An 18981-nucleotide genomic window follows, 5' to 3' on the forward strand; every position below is an offset into this window, starting at 1 on the left:
CTGGATTTGTGTGTGGGGTGAGGGCAGGCTGCCGCTGTGAGCTTTGCCCTGGGGTCCAAACTTATTTGCTACGGCATTGTCTGCATAAAGTCTTCTATATCCCTGGCTGTCTTTCCCACAGGATCCCATGTATAACAATAACTTGGGAACTCCAACAGAGTGGTGTTCACTTCAGGGGTTGCAAATGGTCTGCTCTTCCCAAATTCTTCCCCACCTTTTGCCCAGTGGAGCTGCACTTATTCCATTGCAAAAGAAGGAACACTATACCTGGAGATTTTGGATTTGCCTTCACTGCATCCTTATCTTGAGGTATAACTTTAAGTTTTGCCTGTAGCCTGATTGCTACCCACACACACAGGGTATGCCTATAGAGCAAAATGAAGATATGACTGCAGTACAGGCAGGCTGGCATTCCAATGTTAACTTTACTCTAGCTAGCAATGTTAACAATACCAGTGAAGAACTGCAAGTACAGGCTGGCAAGTAGAGTATGCAACAAGGTCCCTTGAGAGATGTGGTTGCTACCCTATGTTCAAGCCTGTATTACTTCATTTCCACTGGCATTTCCTTCCCTTCTTATTCATGAGGGTACTCCCATTGACTATGATAGGCAGCTCTTATGAGTCAGAACAAAAGTGCTTAGTCGTGATATTAATACAAAAGAGGAAGATGATAAAAATATACCAAATGAATGTTCTGTATCACTGGTTCTGATGCCTTGGAAGTCCCTGATTTGTGTGAGAGTTCCCACCACCTTCTATTGCTGTTCCATTGCATACTCTTCGTTTTCAATAGAACAAGCCAGGTTGTGACTCAAACGGGGCAAGAATAATGATCTTAATGGCAAGATTTGCAAATGCTGGACTTTTTGGAGCTGCAAAATAATGTGGGGCACACATTTGCATAGCAGTCATTTGCACCTACAGTTTATATCACTTCTGTATCTCAGTAGTTGACTGTGTCCGCATGCCCAAGCAAGGAAAACTGAGACAAAAAATATTGTGAGTGTACCACGGCACCCATCGTGATTTGTACCCATGATTTTAAGGAAGCAAAATGGGGCTGAGATCTGGGTGAAAACAGATAGCTGAATGTTTAATTCGTAAACCAAAAATCTCTCATGGAAAGAGGTCACTCAAAACACCACTTTTAAGGGCCTCAGGGCTTTATCCTAAATGTCCAATGGTTGACTTACCTCAGAACTGAAAGCACCTACTTAAATGCTTTGTTGGGCTGGGGCCAGAGAGCAAAGGGCTTTTCAGGACTGAGCCCACAGATTAGATAAATTTACCTGTGTTACATGGGACTCCTCTTTATGAAACTGATTTTATAAACTGTTGCACCCTGTGCTATTAATGCTTAACTGTGGGCCTGACTGGGTTTGTGCAAATTAACAAAACATCACCAATAAGTTTCACTTTTCTTCCAGGTTGGTTTCAGCCAGCTTCACCACTCTCAGAGGCTCAGGCCCCACCTGAAGACTGCACTGCCATAGAACTACTCAGTGCCAGGGCAGGGATAGAAACTGAGGGCTGGTCCCCAGGACTGTGCTGCTCAGGGGTAGATCCAGGGGAATGCACTGGTGCACTTGCACCCTGCTTTGATTCCTGCTCCACCCAAAGTTTCAAGCCAACTGCCTGGCACTGGCAGCAGCATTTCTAGTTAGGCAGTACAGAGGGGAGTCAACTGACTCCATGGCTTATTATAATCTATCTTTCATTTCACTATGTTAATGGTCTGGATATTCCACCAATCAAGCTAGCCTTTGTTCTGCAAGTCCACTGTCTGTTAGCTACTCCAGGTAATGAAGCTCCTATGTCTCAGACATGCAGGTGGTTTTTAACTCATCTTCCAGTGACGTTATGTTTGTTTTTTGCTTCAATCCTACACTGAATAATGCAGCCCTCAGCCTCTAGGATATTGGTAAAGCTTCTAGATTTTGTTTTAAGTGTGGAAAAATAGGTGTTGCTTTCTACGTGATGATGCACCTCATCACTGCACCTTTCTTTTCAAAATTCTAGATCTGTCCATGGCTGTGCTAGCTGCACAAGCTGAAAACATAGAACAAGCAGATTTGGGATTAAATGAAAAAAACAACCCTTTTTGGGGTAGAGGGGGGTAAGGATGTCTTACGCCCCGCTCTGTCACTGGGATGAAGTTAGACAAGTTTTCCAATGCAAGACTTTCTTCCTCAGGTCTGATCACAAGGAGCCGGGCAGCGTCCTGTGTGCGAAAGCTCCTGGGATTTATCCTAAGAACGAAGCGGGCCCAATAAAACATAGTGCCCCGAGATACCCTTGCTTCTGCTGTCAGTCCTAGGCCGTCCGATGACAGCCTTGCTCTTGAACTACCTATTTTTTTCTTACGGGGTGTAGGTTGTACCCGTGTTGGTCTAAGGACATAGGCAGACCAGGTTCTTTGGGTAAATCTGGTATCTTTTATTAGACCAACTCAAACTATTTGAGCTGGTTTAATAAAAGATATCAGATTTACCCAGGGAACCTTGCACTACCTATTTTTTCTTGACATTCATAAAGAAACCCAAGACTATCCATCATTTCCTGCCCTTAGATTCTCTTTTTGGAAAGAACCTCTTCCAGCTTCTTTATCCTCTTGGATTTGCTCATGCCCAACCCGAATCAGGGACTTCTTCAAGTAGGTTTACAGCAAAAAGCAGAGATGGGACTTGCCACAACGGTGCGCTGTGCGAACTGGGCCCCGAGGGCTGTTGCCCGGCCTGCCCCCTCCCCCCCGCATTGTGCGAGAGCCTGGGCCCAGCACGAAGGCGCCGCCGAACTGCGACTCCCGCGCTGCCTTGCACCGGCGCGGTGCACCACGGGAGCCGTAGGCCGGCACTGGGCTCGGGCCGCGGCGGAGCCCAGCCGAGAAAACTCGATCTCCCGGCGAGCCCCGCGGCAGCGGCGCAGGCGCACAGCGGCGAGGGGCGGGTCGCGCGATAAGTGTGTGTCGGTTTCGGGCACCCGTCGCCATTTAGCGCCGAGGGCCGGCAGCAGCCGTAGCTCCTGGGCCCCTCCCCCACCCCGCCCATTGGCGCGCCCGTGAGGGGCCGGGCCGCGCCGCGCCGCACTGCCACTTCCTCGCGGGAGGCCGCGGCCGCCATGGCCGTGTGAGGCGGGCCGGTGTGGGGCCTGCTCCATGTCGGTCGCGCCGCCCGCCGCAGCATGGGCGCCCCCGCTGGGCCCGCGCTCGCCCCGCCGCGCCCCGCGCTAAGCAGCCCGCGGGACCCTCCCCTGTGGCAGCAGCCGCCGCGAGCAGGCGCGGCCTGAGCGCCCCCAGCGCCATGTCGGGGGGCGGCAGCGCGGGCCCCCGCCTGCTGGCGCCGCCGCCGCCGCCCAAGAACGGCTCCAGCTCGGACAGCTCCGTGGGCGAGCGGCTGGAGCAGGCGGGCCCCGGCGGCGGCGCGGGTCTGGGCGGCGGCGCGGGAGAGGAGTACCGGCGCCGCCGCCACACCATGGACAAGGACAGCCGCGGCGCGGTGGCCACCGAGCACCGCTTCTTCCGCCGCAGCGTCATCTGCGACTCCAATGCCACCGCCCTGGAGCTGCCCGGCCTGCAGCCGCCGCCGCCAGCACCCGCCCCGCTGCGCAGCGCCCCGCCGCTCGCCTCCCCGCCCGAGCCCGCCGCCCCGTCGCCCGCCCCGCCGCCGCCGCCCGCCGAGGAGCCGCCCGCCGCCAAGGACCCCGCCGCCGCCGCCCCGCTGCTGCCCAAGGAGGAGCAGGAGGAGGACGAGGCCCGGCTGCCCCCCAGCAGCAGCGCGGGCAGTGCCGCCGCCGCCGCTGCCAGCCGCGAGGCGCAGGAGGACCGCACCCGGCAGCAGGAGGACATCGAGGAGCTGGAGACCAAAGCCGTGGGCATCTCCCCCGACGGCCGCTTCCTCAAGTTCGACATTGAGATTGGAAGGGGCTCGTTCAAAACAGTCTACAAAGGGCTGGACACCGAGACCACGGTGGAAGTCGCGTGGTGTGAGCTGCAGGTAAAACATGACTCGCAGCTGGCAGCGCAGTGGGCTTGTCTTGCCCGCCCGCCCACTAGCTGCCGACAGGGATGCAGATGCAGCCTGTCCTGCCATGCTCACTCCCAGCCACTCCTTGAAAGGAGGGTGCAGCTGCTTCCCTGGGTCTGGCTGCCCCCTCTATTCCCAGGACTCGTTTCCCTTGAGAGACCAGCCTCAGAGAGGGGAACAGCGTTCAGTCTGTGGCAACACTTTTTTTTGTTTTTGTGGGTTGTTTTTTTTAAGGCTTTAAATCTTTGGGAGAATGGGAGGCAACCTGGAAGGCTTAACAAATTCTCTTAGTCTTGGGGAGGCATGGCCAGACTAGAGGGGGGCTCCTAACATGACTGTCTGCATGGATTGCAATCTAGTTCAAGTTTGAATCTGTTTAGGAGAGGGGATGTAACTTGGGAAGAAATGACTGGTGTACGTAAAAGCACGCACATGTGATGAAAGCATCTGCTAGAAGCTGCTATGAAATATCCTAGCAAAATTCAAATAAAGCACTGGTAAATGGCTGTCAAACTAGTTGGTGCAGTGCACTACTATTGTCTTGTAGCTCCAAGTAGGGTCTGTTGCTCTTGCTCAATAAAACAGCTAGTATAAAGCCTCCTATCCGTAGAGCTGTAAAAGATAAAATTCAACTTTTTCAGGTGACTGCCCAGTTAAACTGGTAACTTGCTGTACTTCACAGTTCTTGGATATGGCTTTGCTAAACTGCAGTCCCATGATGTCAGGATCAGCCTGAGCTTCTTGGCGAGTTAGAGCACGTATAACTGAATTAGAGGCAGGTTGCTGTGCAACAAGGTTAATGGGGAGGGAAGAGCTTGGAGTACCAGTTACAAACACCTGACATGTTGATATTCTTGGTAACTTGGAGATGGGAGTCTCTGTGCCGAAGAGTGCCTCCCTTTCAGAAATTAGAAGAGGCAAAAGGAAAAGCCCCAGTAGAAAGTAATCTCTTCTACTAGTGTCTGAGTAGCAAGCTCTGCAGTGCTTGCTGCTCGCAAATTGACTAGCTGTAGTGTGTCATGTGCCAAAACTTATTTATATTTTTTCTGTGAAGAGCAACTATTACTGTCAGACAAACTACTACAAGACTTCGCAGCTCTCATTTGCTTTCTGAAGTGTGCTGTGAATAAAGTTTCTTTTTAGTGTTCTGGCTAATGGCTAGTACCATCAGCACATACTGAGTTTCTCTTAACTTCACAAATCTCCTTCCGCTCTCACCACCAATTTCCCAACTTTATTATACCAATGGTGCCCTTGTCATTGTTCCAGGTTGCATTTAGTGATGTTGCCCAGTTACATTTTAGGATCTACTCAGACCTTCAGTGTTTGCTGTACTGAGAGTGGATTTTAGTCATCCCTCCAAATTAACTTTGATTTGAAATTCTTCTCAATGGTAGAAACTCTGATCTTGCCCTCTTGGATTTATTTTTCCCATTTGTTACTGTTGTTAGCTTTGAAGTAGTGGCTTCTGACTTCAGCAGAAGTTATGATAGGGTGCTGTTTTGAAGACTTTAAGGAACAAAGTAGCCTGCAGAAGTACCAGGTATCTGAAATATATTTCTCTATGGAATTAATTTAGGGACAGAGCATTGAATTTCAGAATTTGACTACAGTACTTCAAAACATAGCAGTTAATAATGGTGGTAGTAATCTTTATTATTATATAGTAATAATCACTTGCTTTGTGTGTGTGTGTGAACTACTATATATAATAATATAGAAGTAGAGATTACTGCTGTCACTAAATTCTGTGTTTTGAAGTATTGTAGCATTCAGCGTAATGTATTTCTGTCTTGGAGTTTTCCTTTGTATATAAAGGAAAACTTTCTGAGAGAGAAACACATTGAGCTAAATGCTGTCACCCAGCTGAATTTCAGGAATGTAATGTAGATTATATTACTCTATCTTTAAGTTTGTTCACTGGAAAAATGCAAGCCTTAGAACATGAATGGAGAATTGCCCTATAGCCATTAGAAATAAGCTCTTAATTTTGAAAAAAAAGGTATCTTTTTCATTTTACAACTTCTATATGTTGGCCCCTTGCTGCTTTTGGTTTTTATTAGAGTGGGATTTGGTAGTCAATGTTCCACCAGCTACATACTTATTTTGTTACTAATTGTAAGGATGTGCATGACTGATCTGTCACTTGCATTGAAATGTTCTTGTACTGGGTTTCCATCAGTAAAATACTACTGTATGGCCTTTTAGGGATGTATAATAAATATGATACTGGGCAACCAGTGTTGCAGTATGGTGACTTAGCAGGTTCTTTGCTGGCCTTGGTTGTATTAGTTTCTCCTGTGAGCATAAATGAGCTAGAATTCTTCTATAGTTGCCCTCTGTTACGACACATACTTCTAGTTTAGTTTGTTTTCCTTCTATGATATGGGATTTTTGAAAATATGTTAATTGGCTTTATGGTTGATACAAATGAGGAGGGGAAGGAATTAAAAGAACTATATCTTAACTTCATTTACAGAAAAAGCTTTGTTTAAATCTTTCACTTATACGTTATATTATAATGTATATAATTAATATTATTTCCTTTAGAGCTCTAACAGTACCAATGCTGTGTAAAGTGGGCTAAAGGGCACTGTAAGCATTGGAGAGCTGTAGAGCATGACTAACTGTCCTTTTCAGCTCAGGATTCTTGTAATCAGTTCTACCATAAATCATCTCTGCACATGATTAGACCTTACCTATATATATGTAAGCCATAGTCAGAAAACTAGTCAGGGGTGTTGGCATGAAATAAGCATTTAGCTTGGTTCTTATAAATGTTGACATTAGTCTTTTTCAATTTAGAAATGTGAGGAGAGGGGGTGAGCTGTGAGGCAAAAAGTGATGTACCTTCTTGAGACGTACCTAAAGCTCTCTAGATATTGTCACAGCCAACTGTCTTGGGTAGATCTTTAATATCAGAGAAGCTTGAAATACTTTCCTGAGAAAAGGCATATACTGTACTGCTAATCTTGTCCAGTTTGTCTGTAGTTCATAACTTGAACACTATAGACAATATTGCAGCAAGGCTTTCATAGGCCTTGTTCCAGGGTTTGGTGCCTTTTGCAGGAAAGTCTTAGAATGGGCTTACCAGTGGGTTAACCATGACTGTTTCTAATTGGATGACATGGCTATCTTTAACTGTCTTCTGGAAACTCGGTAAACAGGACAGATAACATCTACCAAAGCAACTAAATGTCTTGTCTTCCAAAAGCAATGGGGCACATAAGATGCATTTAGGTGAAAGAGATTGCTGTGGTTTCTGTCACCAGTTCTGCTCACTTTCTGAATGTGTGAGATGGTTATTACAGAAAAATAGTCTTCCTGGAGAGAGAGAGAGCCTGACCTATATGAAGAATTTGAAGATTTAACTCGAAAAAGGAAAGGCCCTTTCCAGTTAATGGAGAAAGGAGGACTGGTTGCAGAGACGGTGGTCAGTTGTTTGATGTTTAAGAGGTAGTCAAGCTCATATATGGGCAAATGCTGTGCCACTCATTTTCCCCTTTATTCTTTGGTTCTACTGATCTAAATAATAGTTACATGAATATACTGTATTGCTGATGTACCTGCGTGGCAAAAGTAGATTACGTGGCATCAGTGCAGTATTAGTCTGGTTAATGTGAATTTCCAATAGGGAGTAATCAGTCCTGTCCCTATTAGAGCAGTGTGAATGAGCATTCCAAAAGCAAAACTGGTAAAACAGTATCGTGCAATAGTGGCTCCTGTGAAAGGAAGCTGAAAATGGACTAGTTTAGCCATATTTTTTTTGTGTGTGTGTGTGCTAGTTTTGTTTATAACTTTTAAATTTTGCTTTATTCTGTCCTATGATGTAAAAACCAAGTTCTGGTTACAGGTTACACTGCGCTTGGGTTTACCATTGAATGCATCTAGCCCCTCTTCCTTAGCAGTAAGTGCCTTTTTGCTTTGTTAGCTGTGATATAAAAATGAGTAGGTACAAACTTAATAGCATCGGTGTTCACAGTTAAGCATGAGACTTTTCTCACATGCAGCTTAGCTCAGAAAAAATGAGAAAGCATCCGGTTCTTAGACTTCTACAGCAGGAAGTAGTGAGGTGCAAAATACTTTCATATACCAAAGCTACACTTGCCGAACGTTTTGGTTTTGATGAAACATGTTCAAGGAAACTTCTTATTGAGTGCAAAATGTACCCTTAATCTTTAAACAGGATATGAGGGCATCTCTGGGTATATTGGTGTTGCCCTTGGGTAATTGCTGATCATCCTGTCATGTTAGCTGTCTAACCTTAACTTTATTAATGTAGCTTTAACTTGGAAAATGAAGTCTGTAGACATAAGAACAGAAAACAATTTGAACATAAACATCTCTTCATCCTCATTACACTTAAATACTGGGTGACAGAAATTGAAATAACTCTTAATATCTTGCTTTCTGAGCAGGTTGAAATTGCGAGCATGTCAGGAACTGCGTGGTCAAGACTTAAAGCCAGAAAGGGTCCTGGTATCTGCTGACCATACAGTCAGTTTCAATGCCTGTCCAGGTTGCACATTTAGGGAAGCCTGACTTGAAAAGATGTTGTTAAAATGTAGGTCTGTGCATTTGAATTACAACATACCTATTTACTCTTTGTTTTTCTCTGGTTAGCTGGATCTGGAATAAGTTTTGAAATATTGATTAATTCCTGGTTGTGCCCCTTGTTGGAAAAGTGGAGGCTGTTGCTGTTCAAGATCTGGAAGCATAGTCAGAATTTTCTAGAGGAACATTTTTGTTGCTCTAAAACAGGGGAGCTATTCTGCAGCTATCGAGACTATCTAGAGTTATAATTAATAGGGATGCACTGATAAAGATTTTCTTGGCTGATACTGGTAGCAGATTATTCACTAGGCATATTGGCAGATACTGATCTGATAACAATTCACAGGAGCACAGCCAGGCAGCATGGAGAGCAGTGCCCTGCAGGTAAGTTGTTGGAGGGGAAGAGGTGGGGGGAGACATAGAGGCCCCAATGGTGAGGGACGGAGTAGGGCTGGCCTTGGGGAATGAATGGGACCCCAGGGGGGAGAGTAGACAAAGCTGTGGGCAGTTTGTCCAGGGGATCAGTGTCCCAGCACTTAAAAATGGCGGTGGGGGTGCTTGAATTAAAGCTCATTAAATGAGCTTTAGCTCAAGCACTGCTGCCACCATTTTAAAGAGCTGGGATGCTTTTAACTGGAGTGCAGCTGAGCAGGGCAAGGGAAGAGGTGGGCTGCCTGCTGCAGGTTTGGGGCTTTTCACCCTGCTGCCTTTGCCCCTGGAGCCAGTCATTAGCTGCACTGTCCCCTGCCCATCTGGTGGTGGTGGCAAGCTGTGCCTCCCACTGCTGGATGGGCAGGGGATGCGGTGTGGCCAGTGCATGAATCCCAGGGCCAAGGCTAGGATCTGGAACCAACTTCCAGGCGAAGTGGTGCTGGCTTGTACCCTGGGGGTCTTTTAAGAGGAGGCTAGACTAACACCTTGCCAGGGTCATTTGACCCCAGTACTTTTTCCCGCCATAGCAGGGGGTTGGACTTGGTGATCTGCTCAGGTCTCTTTCGACCCTACCAACTATGAAGGTAGCAGGGCGAAGAGCCTGCTGTGGGCAGCCTGCCTCTGCCCTAGTCCTGCTCAGCTCTCCTCCGGTTAAAAGCATTGCAGTGTTTAAAAATGGTGGTTGCAGCACTTGAGCTTAAGCTCATTTGATGCGTTTTAATTCAAGTGCCCCTACTGCCATTTTAAGTGCCTGTATACTGATTCCTTGGATGAGCTGCCCATGGCTCCATCCCACTTCCTGACTTGGGGTCCCATTCACTGCACTGCCCCTGCCCCATTCTCCCTCACCGTGGGGGCCTCAATCTGTCCCTTCCCCCTCCACAGACTTACCTGCAGGGTGCTGCTCTCCATGCTGCCTGGCTGCATTTCTCAGCTTGTGCGTGCATGCATGCATGTGGCTGCTTGCATGCACGTGGTATCTGGGGCCCCAGGCTGAAAGGCATATTGTATTTATTGGTGAACCGGCCAAAAAAAGCTGGCAGCCCATAATGTTAATCTTCCTTTTGTTGGTGCTGATCCAATATGGCAACAACGTTGGTGCAGCTTTAATAATTTAAATATTTTTTTGGAGGATGTTAAGTCTCAGGCTTAACTTTCTGTTAGTGACTGGGTTGAGATCATCTTACATCTGTTTGAAGGATTTTTGGTGCCACGTCTGGTAGAGCTGTCTATCGGACAAAACCCAAGACCAGATGGACCTTGAATCTGATCTGATGTAGCAGTTCCTATACCTACCTAATAGTATTCTGTATGAATGCATGTCAGAAATAAATCTTAATTTAATTGCCCTCTGAAATGGTGGTAGCCAGTAAAGGTTTTGCAGTTGTGTACAACTGAATATTGAAAATGTTGATAACTTCTTTTAATGGAGGTAATCTACCCTGTCATGTAAATATAAATATTACTTACTTGAGCTTATATGTGCATAACTAATAACTTTTTATGAATGCAGGTGGATAATACAAAGGTGCCTTGAAATGAAAAGTGTGGAACTCAAATTTCTGGTCTTCATTCTTGATCCATTTTTAATGTAGCATTTTATTTTTGACATTTGTAACTTCTTGAGCTTGAAACGGGGGAGGGGGGAGTCTGTAACCACAAATCCATACCCTGGATTGTATAACGTACCACTTCTGATTTTGAGACCTTAGTTGCATTAAGTTTCAACAGATTAGAATTTTTTTTTTTTTTTTTTAAAGATTCTTTCTACTGCTAATTGCATAAAGCAGTTGCCCTGGATAGCTTCTCCATTGCTTGTCCAAGTGGCATGGCAGAGCTAGTTATAGTACTGAATGACTTAAATTGCCTGTAGATGTGAGAACCCATTGAGTGATTGACTGAAGAGTATAGCAGCAGCTGCCTTGCCCTTGAGTGGGCTTTAATTGAAACCGTTAAGGATCTTGACAAATGGGACAGTGATGGCAAAGTAGTAGTCTTCAGAAACATGGAAAATAGTCAGGCTGCTAATTTGCACAATGAAACAAGCAAAAAAAGATGCTTTAAAGCAGAGTCTAACACAAGGGGCAAGGGGCCATGCAGGTCGCACTGTCTGGGGCCTGTGGGGCTTCCCAGGACCTTTGCTGCATGTAGCTCTTGCTGCCCTCACTGTGGGTGACCTCCCCTGCTATTGCCACTGCTGCAGTAGCTGGAGCCTTGAGAATAGTGGTGGAGCAGGAGCCTGTGGGCCACATGTTCAACTGGCAGCCAGCAAGGGATTAACGTGATGCATGTGTAGGGGTTCAGTACCTCTTAGGCAGAAGCATCTCTAGGGGCTTCATGCTTGCTATCCTTGTCCTTGCTTTCACTCCTTTTAAATAGTTTACAAAAAGACCTTCAACAGCAGTTACCACCTATGGCTGTAAGTTGGACCTATGCAATGTATACTCACATCTTTGAAGATGATAGTTTTCAAAACCATAAGCATTTTTAAGCAGGTTTCTTACTCTTATAAAGAGTAGTCCAAAGACATGATTAAAGCTTAGGTTCTAAGTGCCTTCTCTGTTTTTGAATCTTTAGGGTTTGCATTTTTCAACCTGTTAGCAGTCTTTTAGTGCTAGATACTTTTTAAAGATAAATTAATTCTAATGTAATGGCATAACTCCAGCACTTAGTGGTTTTTAAAAAAGCATGGCAAGACTTGCCATAAACTTATAAAGATTTAAGCTTATGGCTCTTTCTCATTCATACTCTGACAGTTTCTTTACTTTGTGTTTAAATGACATACAGAAACTAAAAAGGGGCTTTTCCTGATTTTTATTTTTTATTTTATTTTTTTTCATGACTAAGGCTGAGTGTCTGAATTCTAAGCAGTGACCTCTTGTGTAATGGCTTCATGGCTTTAACATCATTTTCTGGATGAAGCAATGATGTTGTATAACATCATGTGTCCATATGTTTGATATGCAATTCCTCTTCTGACAGGTCAAATATTGCTGCTTAAAACTGACACACTGATGCATTTGCAGTTGAGCATCAGGAATCCTTTATTGGGCAGGACTGACCTTCTCCTGAAGCTATCGGAGTGAATAGGATTTAACCTTTTTGGTTTTGTACTTGCACTGCTGATTTAGGAGCTGGTTGTAATCCTGACTGTTCTGTCTTAGCATCTGTTTCGTGTTCAGCTTGGAAAAGTAATCAGTGCTTCCTTTAGAAGGAAACAGTCTGTGCAGTCCCTAAGAAAGGGGACAGAACTTTTTAAAGTTATGATTGTTTAGTCTGGTTTCACTTCATATTTTAGATCTCAGGTGTCCCTTTGCATTGTTGTCTGTGTACTTAGCCAGAAAGTGGCAAAATTGCAAACTGTATAAATACTTTTATTGTTTGAAGCACATGTGTCTGTTTAAAATGTCTGTGTATTGCTAAGTGATGCATAGACAAAGGTGGCAGGAGGAAATTGTTGGGGGGGGGAGAGGGCACCCTCCGCTGCTTGTTAAGTGGTATTGCAAGTGCCTGATTCATACTATGGCTATCACCTGGGCAACAGCTGTGCAAGCATCTTCACTCTGTCCTATCAGTAGAACTAAAATGTGGTGGAAGAGCTGCCAAGAGATGTACCATGCACATGGAAACGTGCAATCTCAGCATACATCTGTACACTAATTTGATAGGAGTTTGATTTAGAGCTGTTGGACACTACTTCACTTAGGCCAGTGAGCCTTTATCAGACTAAAACTTCTGACAGCTATCAAACTAGGTATCTAGCTTCCTGCTGCAGGATAATTACTATTGACCAGGGTGGGAAAGTTAGGACTGCTTAAGCAACTGATTTAGGGGGAAGAGGTCCTGTCTTGTTCCTGCTTTTGTTAATGTGAGTTAAACTTGCAGCTTCTTAAATTCACTGTACTAGTGGCTGAAGACAGTGGGCTTCAATTATTCAGTATATGATGAGAAAGTGGACAAAAAATAGGGAAATTAGACTCCCTGCTAAGTTAATGTATTATTTTTCTCTCTGCCTCTCAAACATGCATAATAGTAGCATAGGAATATAGGTATTTATGTGCACTAGTACAGTTAAAATGGTCACGCTGATACTATTTGGAATACAAGACTGTAGATGAGACTCTGGTTTTGGGTATTGAGCAGTCTACTGAATTGTATCAGTGTTACATGACTCTTTCTCTGCTGGCCTCTGTCCATATTAGCCTGCTATTTTCTCATCTCCTGTCTTGGTGTAACCATGTGATTGTTTTTGTTATATTGACTCTTGCTGGCAAGCTGCTTATGACCCCAACACATGTATTTTGAACACTATGGAAACGCTTACTATTTCTATCCCGGTGAAGGTTAATAACATACAAATGATATCATCCAAAAATATTGCAGTTAAAGCAGTAAACCAGGTTGGCTTTTAAAAAAAAAAAAAAAAAAAAAAAAAATCTTAAAAATAATATAGGAAATGTTAGCCTAAAGCAACTCCTTTTTTTCTTCTTTTCTGTAGTATTGTCTTCTACACACCATAGCACTTGTACTTGTCTATGTTTTAGAGTGGTCCTTGGAGGGAACTTTCTAAATTAACTGGTTTAATGAGTTATGTGATTTACCACAGTTTTATGCTGTGCTAGAAATTGTTTAAACCAAACACTGAAGAAGTGGTTGATTTGGGTATTTTGGTAGTGTTCCCATTTCATCCCCTTCTTTTTTCTTCCTCCCCCTCACCCCCGCCACTTCCTCTTAGCTCATCTCACATTGCTTTTCAGTAGCATCTCTTATCTGACCTTTTTTTTTAATGGCCATTATGGGATGCATCAGATTTTTAGTATGGCTTTTGCAGTTTTTGGTTCTCAATGGGTAGGTCAAACAGTGCTACTTCTATTTTATTTTCTGGTGAAAAGAAATAGTGGCCAATATTGGGGTGAGATGTTTGGTTTTGGAGTGCAAATGCTTCTAGGACTTGCTTGCATCAAATTTTTGTTTCTTCAGCCATATCCTTAGAAGCTATGATGCTAGTGTAAAAAGGGGTCTGAGTGTCTGTTGACTTAAGTACCATGTTTATGTATATAATGTAGAATCAAAGCTCTTAAAACTGTGGCTGCTGCCTGAAAATTCATCCAAACACCATTACTGTCAATAATGGAACTGTAGCATACCTGGTGGGCCTATTACTTGACCTCCCCACTGCCTGCTCCCCTGCAGCAGTGGGGGGCAGGAATTGAAGATGACCACCCCCCCAGCAATTAGATTCTATACTTTGAAATTCATAACAAATTAAAAATATTTCCTTGTATACAGTATAATTATTGGGGGGTCACCTTAAATTCAGGGCTGTCTTGGATTGGAGTAAATATGGTAATAAATAGCTCTTTTCTGCAACTTGCACAAACCTGTGCAATTCATAGACTGCAGGGACTGGAACAGTAATGGAGTTCAGGACCCTTGACCTGAGCAAGGAGTTCTGAGGGTTGGTAAAGTGGGGGAGAAGCAAACCCTTGGTCCCAGATCTCATGACCTTAAACCTGAAGTAGATTGTGAAACTTAAATTATATTAGTGGATCACAGAACAAAATTCTGCTTATGATTTTTCTCCATGAAATTAACTGTATAATGTGCTTGTGTGTAAATTTGTAGAAGACTTATTCTAGAGGCTTGGGAGTTAACAGTTTAATTTGAATTTTGGGTGTAGTGACTTCCACTTGTTTTGTCTTAGCCACTTAATTTTGCCATACCTCAGTTTCCCAGTTTTATACAATTATCCTTTGGGGTCACTGTAGATTAAATGTCTTAAATTGTGAATGTGAGGAAATGGAAACTACACTCAACTTCTGAACTAGGTGCGGCAACAAGTTTTGTTTTTTTTTTAGTAGGGTTGCACCAATAGACATTTTGGGGGCCAATACTGATGGCCAGTTTTTAAGGAGGCATATCAGCTGCTATCAGTCTGGTTTTTTTTCTGATACTGCTGAGTCCAGCTGTTATGTTGAAAGGGGAGGGGGAGGGAAGGGGCATGGGGAGGTTGATCAGTGCCCCCTGCTGTGGGGGAGGGAGTGGGGCTGGGGTAGGTGCTGCCCAGTCAGGGCGGGACCCTGTGCCCCCAGCTGCTGCATGCCGTTCATCCAGCAGCTCCTGCTGCTGCTCCCGCCACTTACCTGGGAGGGCACAGGGTGGGGGGGAGGCCAGTATAAGTATTGATGTGTTCATCTGCCCCCTGCCTGTGCCCCTTCCCTCCCACTTCCATCACAACAGACTTATTAGCTGCATGCAACTCTCCACATTGCTGGGCTGTGCTCCTCGCTGCTGCTGTGCTGTGCTGTGGCTAGGCTCATGCATGAGCATTTATTGTCCACTTCAGGCCAATTTCCAATATAGCCAATTTTATTTATATTGGTGCCAATCTGATATCAGACTATCAGTGCACCTCCTAGTTTTTAGGCATTATTAATAAGAACATCTGGTCTCCTCCTTTTATCAAAGGCAAAATGTTAGCATATTGTGGAGCTGCATAGTTCATCTTTGGCTGAAGGTAAGACTTACTGGTTGTAGTAATCTATTAAGAGGCTTATTAGAATTGCAAGGAACAGGTCGATCCTGCAACAACATCCATGGGCTGACTTGTGCTTCTTGATTAGGGAACTGTGGAAAGCTTTCTACAAGAATTGAGTTCTTTGAAACCTTTAAAGGTGTCCAGGCAAAAGACCATATAAGTAGCTTGAGATTAAAGTCCTTCAGTTTAACTGCAAATGTAGGAATTTTCATCAACTTTTTGCTTAGGTGGGGAGACTCAGTGCACAAAATGAAACTGCTGCATTCCTGCTCCGCTCCCTCCAGCCCCCCAACATTTAGGACATAGGTGTCATGGAAGAGAGGTTCATGGCTCTTCAAGAATCGGTAGTTCAACACGAATGCCAAAGTGTTACTTGTCAAGTCTTCTACCTAGAATATCTGCAAGTCAGAGTTGCCCTGGGTTGTGCTGTTTTCATACTTCCAAAAATCTAAGTTTAACTTGGTTCCTGAGGCATTTTCCTGTTGAATCTTTTTAAATCCAGTGTTGCTTTTGTTCTGAGCTGCCTTGTGCTTACGGTAGGAAAGTGGACTGTGCACACTAGAACAGCTATTAATTGTGCTGCTGGTAAGCTTCTGTTGTACTTTTAACATCTTTACAAAAAAAAAAAAATTGTCTGGTATCTTTACCTAATGTCTTTTAGCTCTGTTATAAAGCAGTTGTGGCCTTTTTGTAAGAGAAGATGCAATTATTACAGTACTAGACTTCTGAAATGCCTTTCATCTTGATATTATTTCTGTATCTTTCCATCAGCCAGACTTCTGTTACCCATCTCTTTTAATCTTGTTGAATTCCTTTTTTTCTTTATGGAGGTGAAGATATTTCTTTATGGAGGTGGCTCTTCCGTTCTTGATCTGGTCTTGACAATGTCTCTTGCCATCTGTCAGAAGCATGGGAAAAGCTATAAGGGCAGTTTATAATTATAGTGCTGTCTTGCCAAAATCTGGTTGGCTGCTTTCTGCATGTGATCTGCAAAACATCTGTTAGAGCAGTGAATGGTGTCTCTACTAGTCCTGCATGCTTTGTGGAAAAAAAGGAATTCTACAGGTATACTATTCAAAAAAGAAGTGACTACATTTAAAAAGTTTAAAACCTATGAGTAAGAACACTAACATTTGTCTGGTTCCAAACTTCAGCTGGTAAAGCAGTCCAATAGATCAGGGATGGCCAACCTCTAGGATACATGCCACAAATGGGACAGCCAGCACAGCAGCAGATCGGGCAGGGAGCAGAGCAGTAGACTGGGCAGGGGCAAGGGGATCGGAGTGTTACTTTAGGAGAGTATGGGGCTAATCTGTGGCACGCTTGCTGAAATGGTTGCCCCCCACTGTAATAGCCAGTAATATCTGCAGGTGTCTTAAGAATCTGTTTCTCTTATCCTTTTGTCTTCTCCCTTCTCAAATCTCTTTCCAGGAAGGGAAAAATCCATGGACTACACTAGACTACAGCTGAAGGGGTGTCTCATTTCAAATATGCCTTCCGCTGCTTCTCAGATGACCAAAACATAAGTGACAGCTGAGTTTTTCCCTTTGTGTGTGGGGTCAAGGGCAGTCCAGCTCAGCAGTTTCCCTTTCCTCTTCCCTTCCTGAGGGTTCTTTTTTAATGTTTGGAAGTAGCTGTAGATTGTCATTATGAACAGTCATCCTCATGTCATCAAGACTGGATGGAAACATGTCAGTTGTTTCACATTGGAACTATTCAGTCCAACAGCTGTGAGCTTATCAGGTTGGTAACTCTGGTGTCACTTTCAAGGATTGTAGGCATTGCTTTAATAAAAGAAGAATGGGAGGAAATTGTTCCAGAACTATTCTGATGAAGCAGAACTTCAGCAGCTCTTGTTACTGGCAAGACTTGTCGAAACAGATTATTTTGAAGGAGGAGTGAGGTTGAACTTTTTTTGTAAGTGAATTCCTTTTTCTGTAGTCCTTCAGTAAATGTGCTTGTGAGCCTGAGATCCCAACCTCTGCCTCTGGATGATGGAGGATGAGGAGTCCATTGATGGCCATCTCAAGCAGCCACCGGGGTGGTTGTAGAGTTACCTTTAAACTTTTCATTGCCCCTTCAGCAGTACTCTTGCTTTTGGAGTGAGCTTTGCTGTTGTTATTCAATCTAGGTTAAATTGGTATCGGCTGATTACACTTTTTAAGCATATATAGATTCTTTCATCTAAACATAAATAAGCAGGACCCATATCAACAGTAATGATATTCTTAATGAGTTTACTTGCTTAACTGGCAAAATAAAAGTTAACCCCTGCCATTTATGTCAAGTTTTCTGCTGCCACCCAAGTATAAATGAGTCTTAATTTATTCCAGTAGCACTGGGGAAAGGGGATTGAAGTCTGCCAATAGCCATTGGCTATTTTGTTTCAAAATGTGATGTGTTGCATGCACTGTTGAGCGTAATGTGAAACAAAGTGCCATAAAAATTTAAGTACTGAGTAAAAGGTTGAAAAAAACCCTTTAATGGGAGAACAGGCTGGGTCATTAATTTTGTGGAATAGGTTTTTGTGGAGACAACTGTTGTGTATTAGTCATTTCTGACTAGTAGAGGCAGAAGTGATCAGAACTGGAAGCTGAATTCTTGCCTTTCTCAGATTAGTAACATGCTCATCCTAAATTGTTGGGGATCTAATCCTATTCCACTTGAATCAGTTAACTTTTTCCTAATTTGACTAAAAATGGTCTAAATTGTGACTTTTTGATTGGACCCAAAGGGGTGCTCAAAGATTTCTTGACCTACAGACTTTTAAGGTGATCCTTTTTTTTAAAGTGTGCAGTTATTAACCAGCTCCACTCCATTAAGTGTTTCAGCATTCACTGATCTGATTAAAATCAGTGACTGACCTTACAGTAACCATAGTTCAAGATAGCTTTCGATAAGGATTCTGCTTTCTGTGCACATGCACCTCATACAATAGACCAGATCCTTTGGTTGACAGTATATATATTGGGGCCACCAGATAACTGATACAACAATAGATGACTTGCAGGTCTTGAGTTATAGGCTAGTTTAGATATCTAACAAGAATTTAAAGGGACCAGAGCCATGATCCTGAGCTTTAACAGGTGAGCTTTTTGTGATGTGAGAGGACCAGAATGGGGTGCCAACATCCCCTTTTCTTTGGAATGAACTAAGATGCCATTTTAGTGCTTTGAGATCTAGGATAATCCACCTCTTTCTTGAGTAGTAACTTGTGAAAGGAGTCCCTGGAGAGAGAACAGAGGCATGAGTAAGATGTTATTGGAATGCTCTGCAGTTGGTTACCCATTGCTGCGATCTTTCTGATCCATTGGTCCACAGTGATCCTAGTCCAGGCTTCTGGAAGAGGAGAGCTTTCATAAAGGAGAGTAGGACTATCACAGGCCTGAAATCCATACCCGTCTTGCTCAAAAATCAGCTGCTGGAGTCAGTC

General features: G+C 44.0%; 1 protein-coding gene across 9 annotated transcripts in view; it reads left to right on the top strand.

Annotated features, from left to right (window-relative positions):
* The first annotated feature begins 3169 nt into the window (after window positions 1–3169).
* The window catches only part of WNK1 (WNK lysine deficient protein kinase 1), a 145501-nt gene continuing 129689 nt past the window's right edge, over window positions 3170–18981 (top strand). For all 9 annotated transcript variants that reach the window (XM_090043411.1, XM_090043403.1, XM_090043404.1 and 6 more), the window contains exon 1: window positions 3170–3994. In XM_090043411.1, coding sequence (XP_089899537.1) covers window positions 3302–3994 — 693 coding nt within the window. In that variant the 5' untranslated portion in view covers window positions 3170–3301. The remainder of the gene's footprint in view (window positions 3995–18981) is intronic.

This window comes from Crocodylus siamensis, chromosome 4, assembly GCF_052110815.1.
Source record: "Crocodylus siamensis isolate JL-2025a chromosome 4, ASM5211081v1, whole genome shotgun sequence".
NCBI classification, from domain to species: Eukaryota; Metazoa; Chordata; order Crocodylia; family Crocodylidae; genus Crocodylus; species Crocodylus siamensis.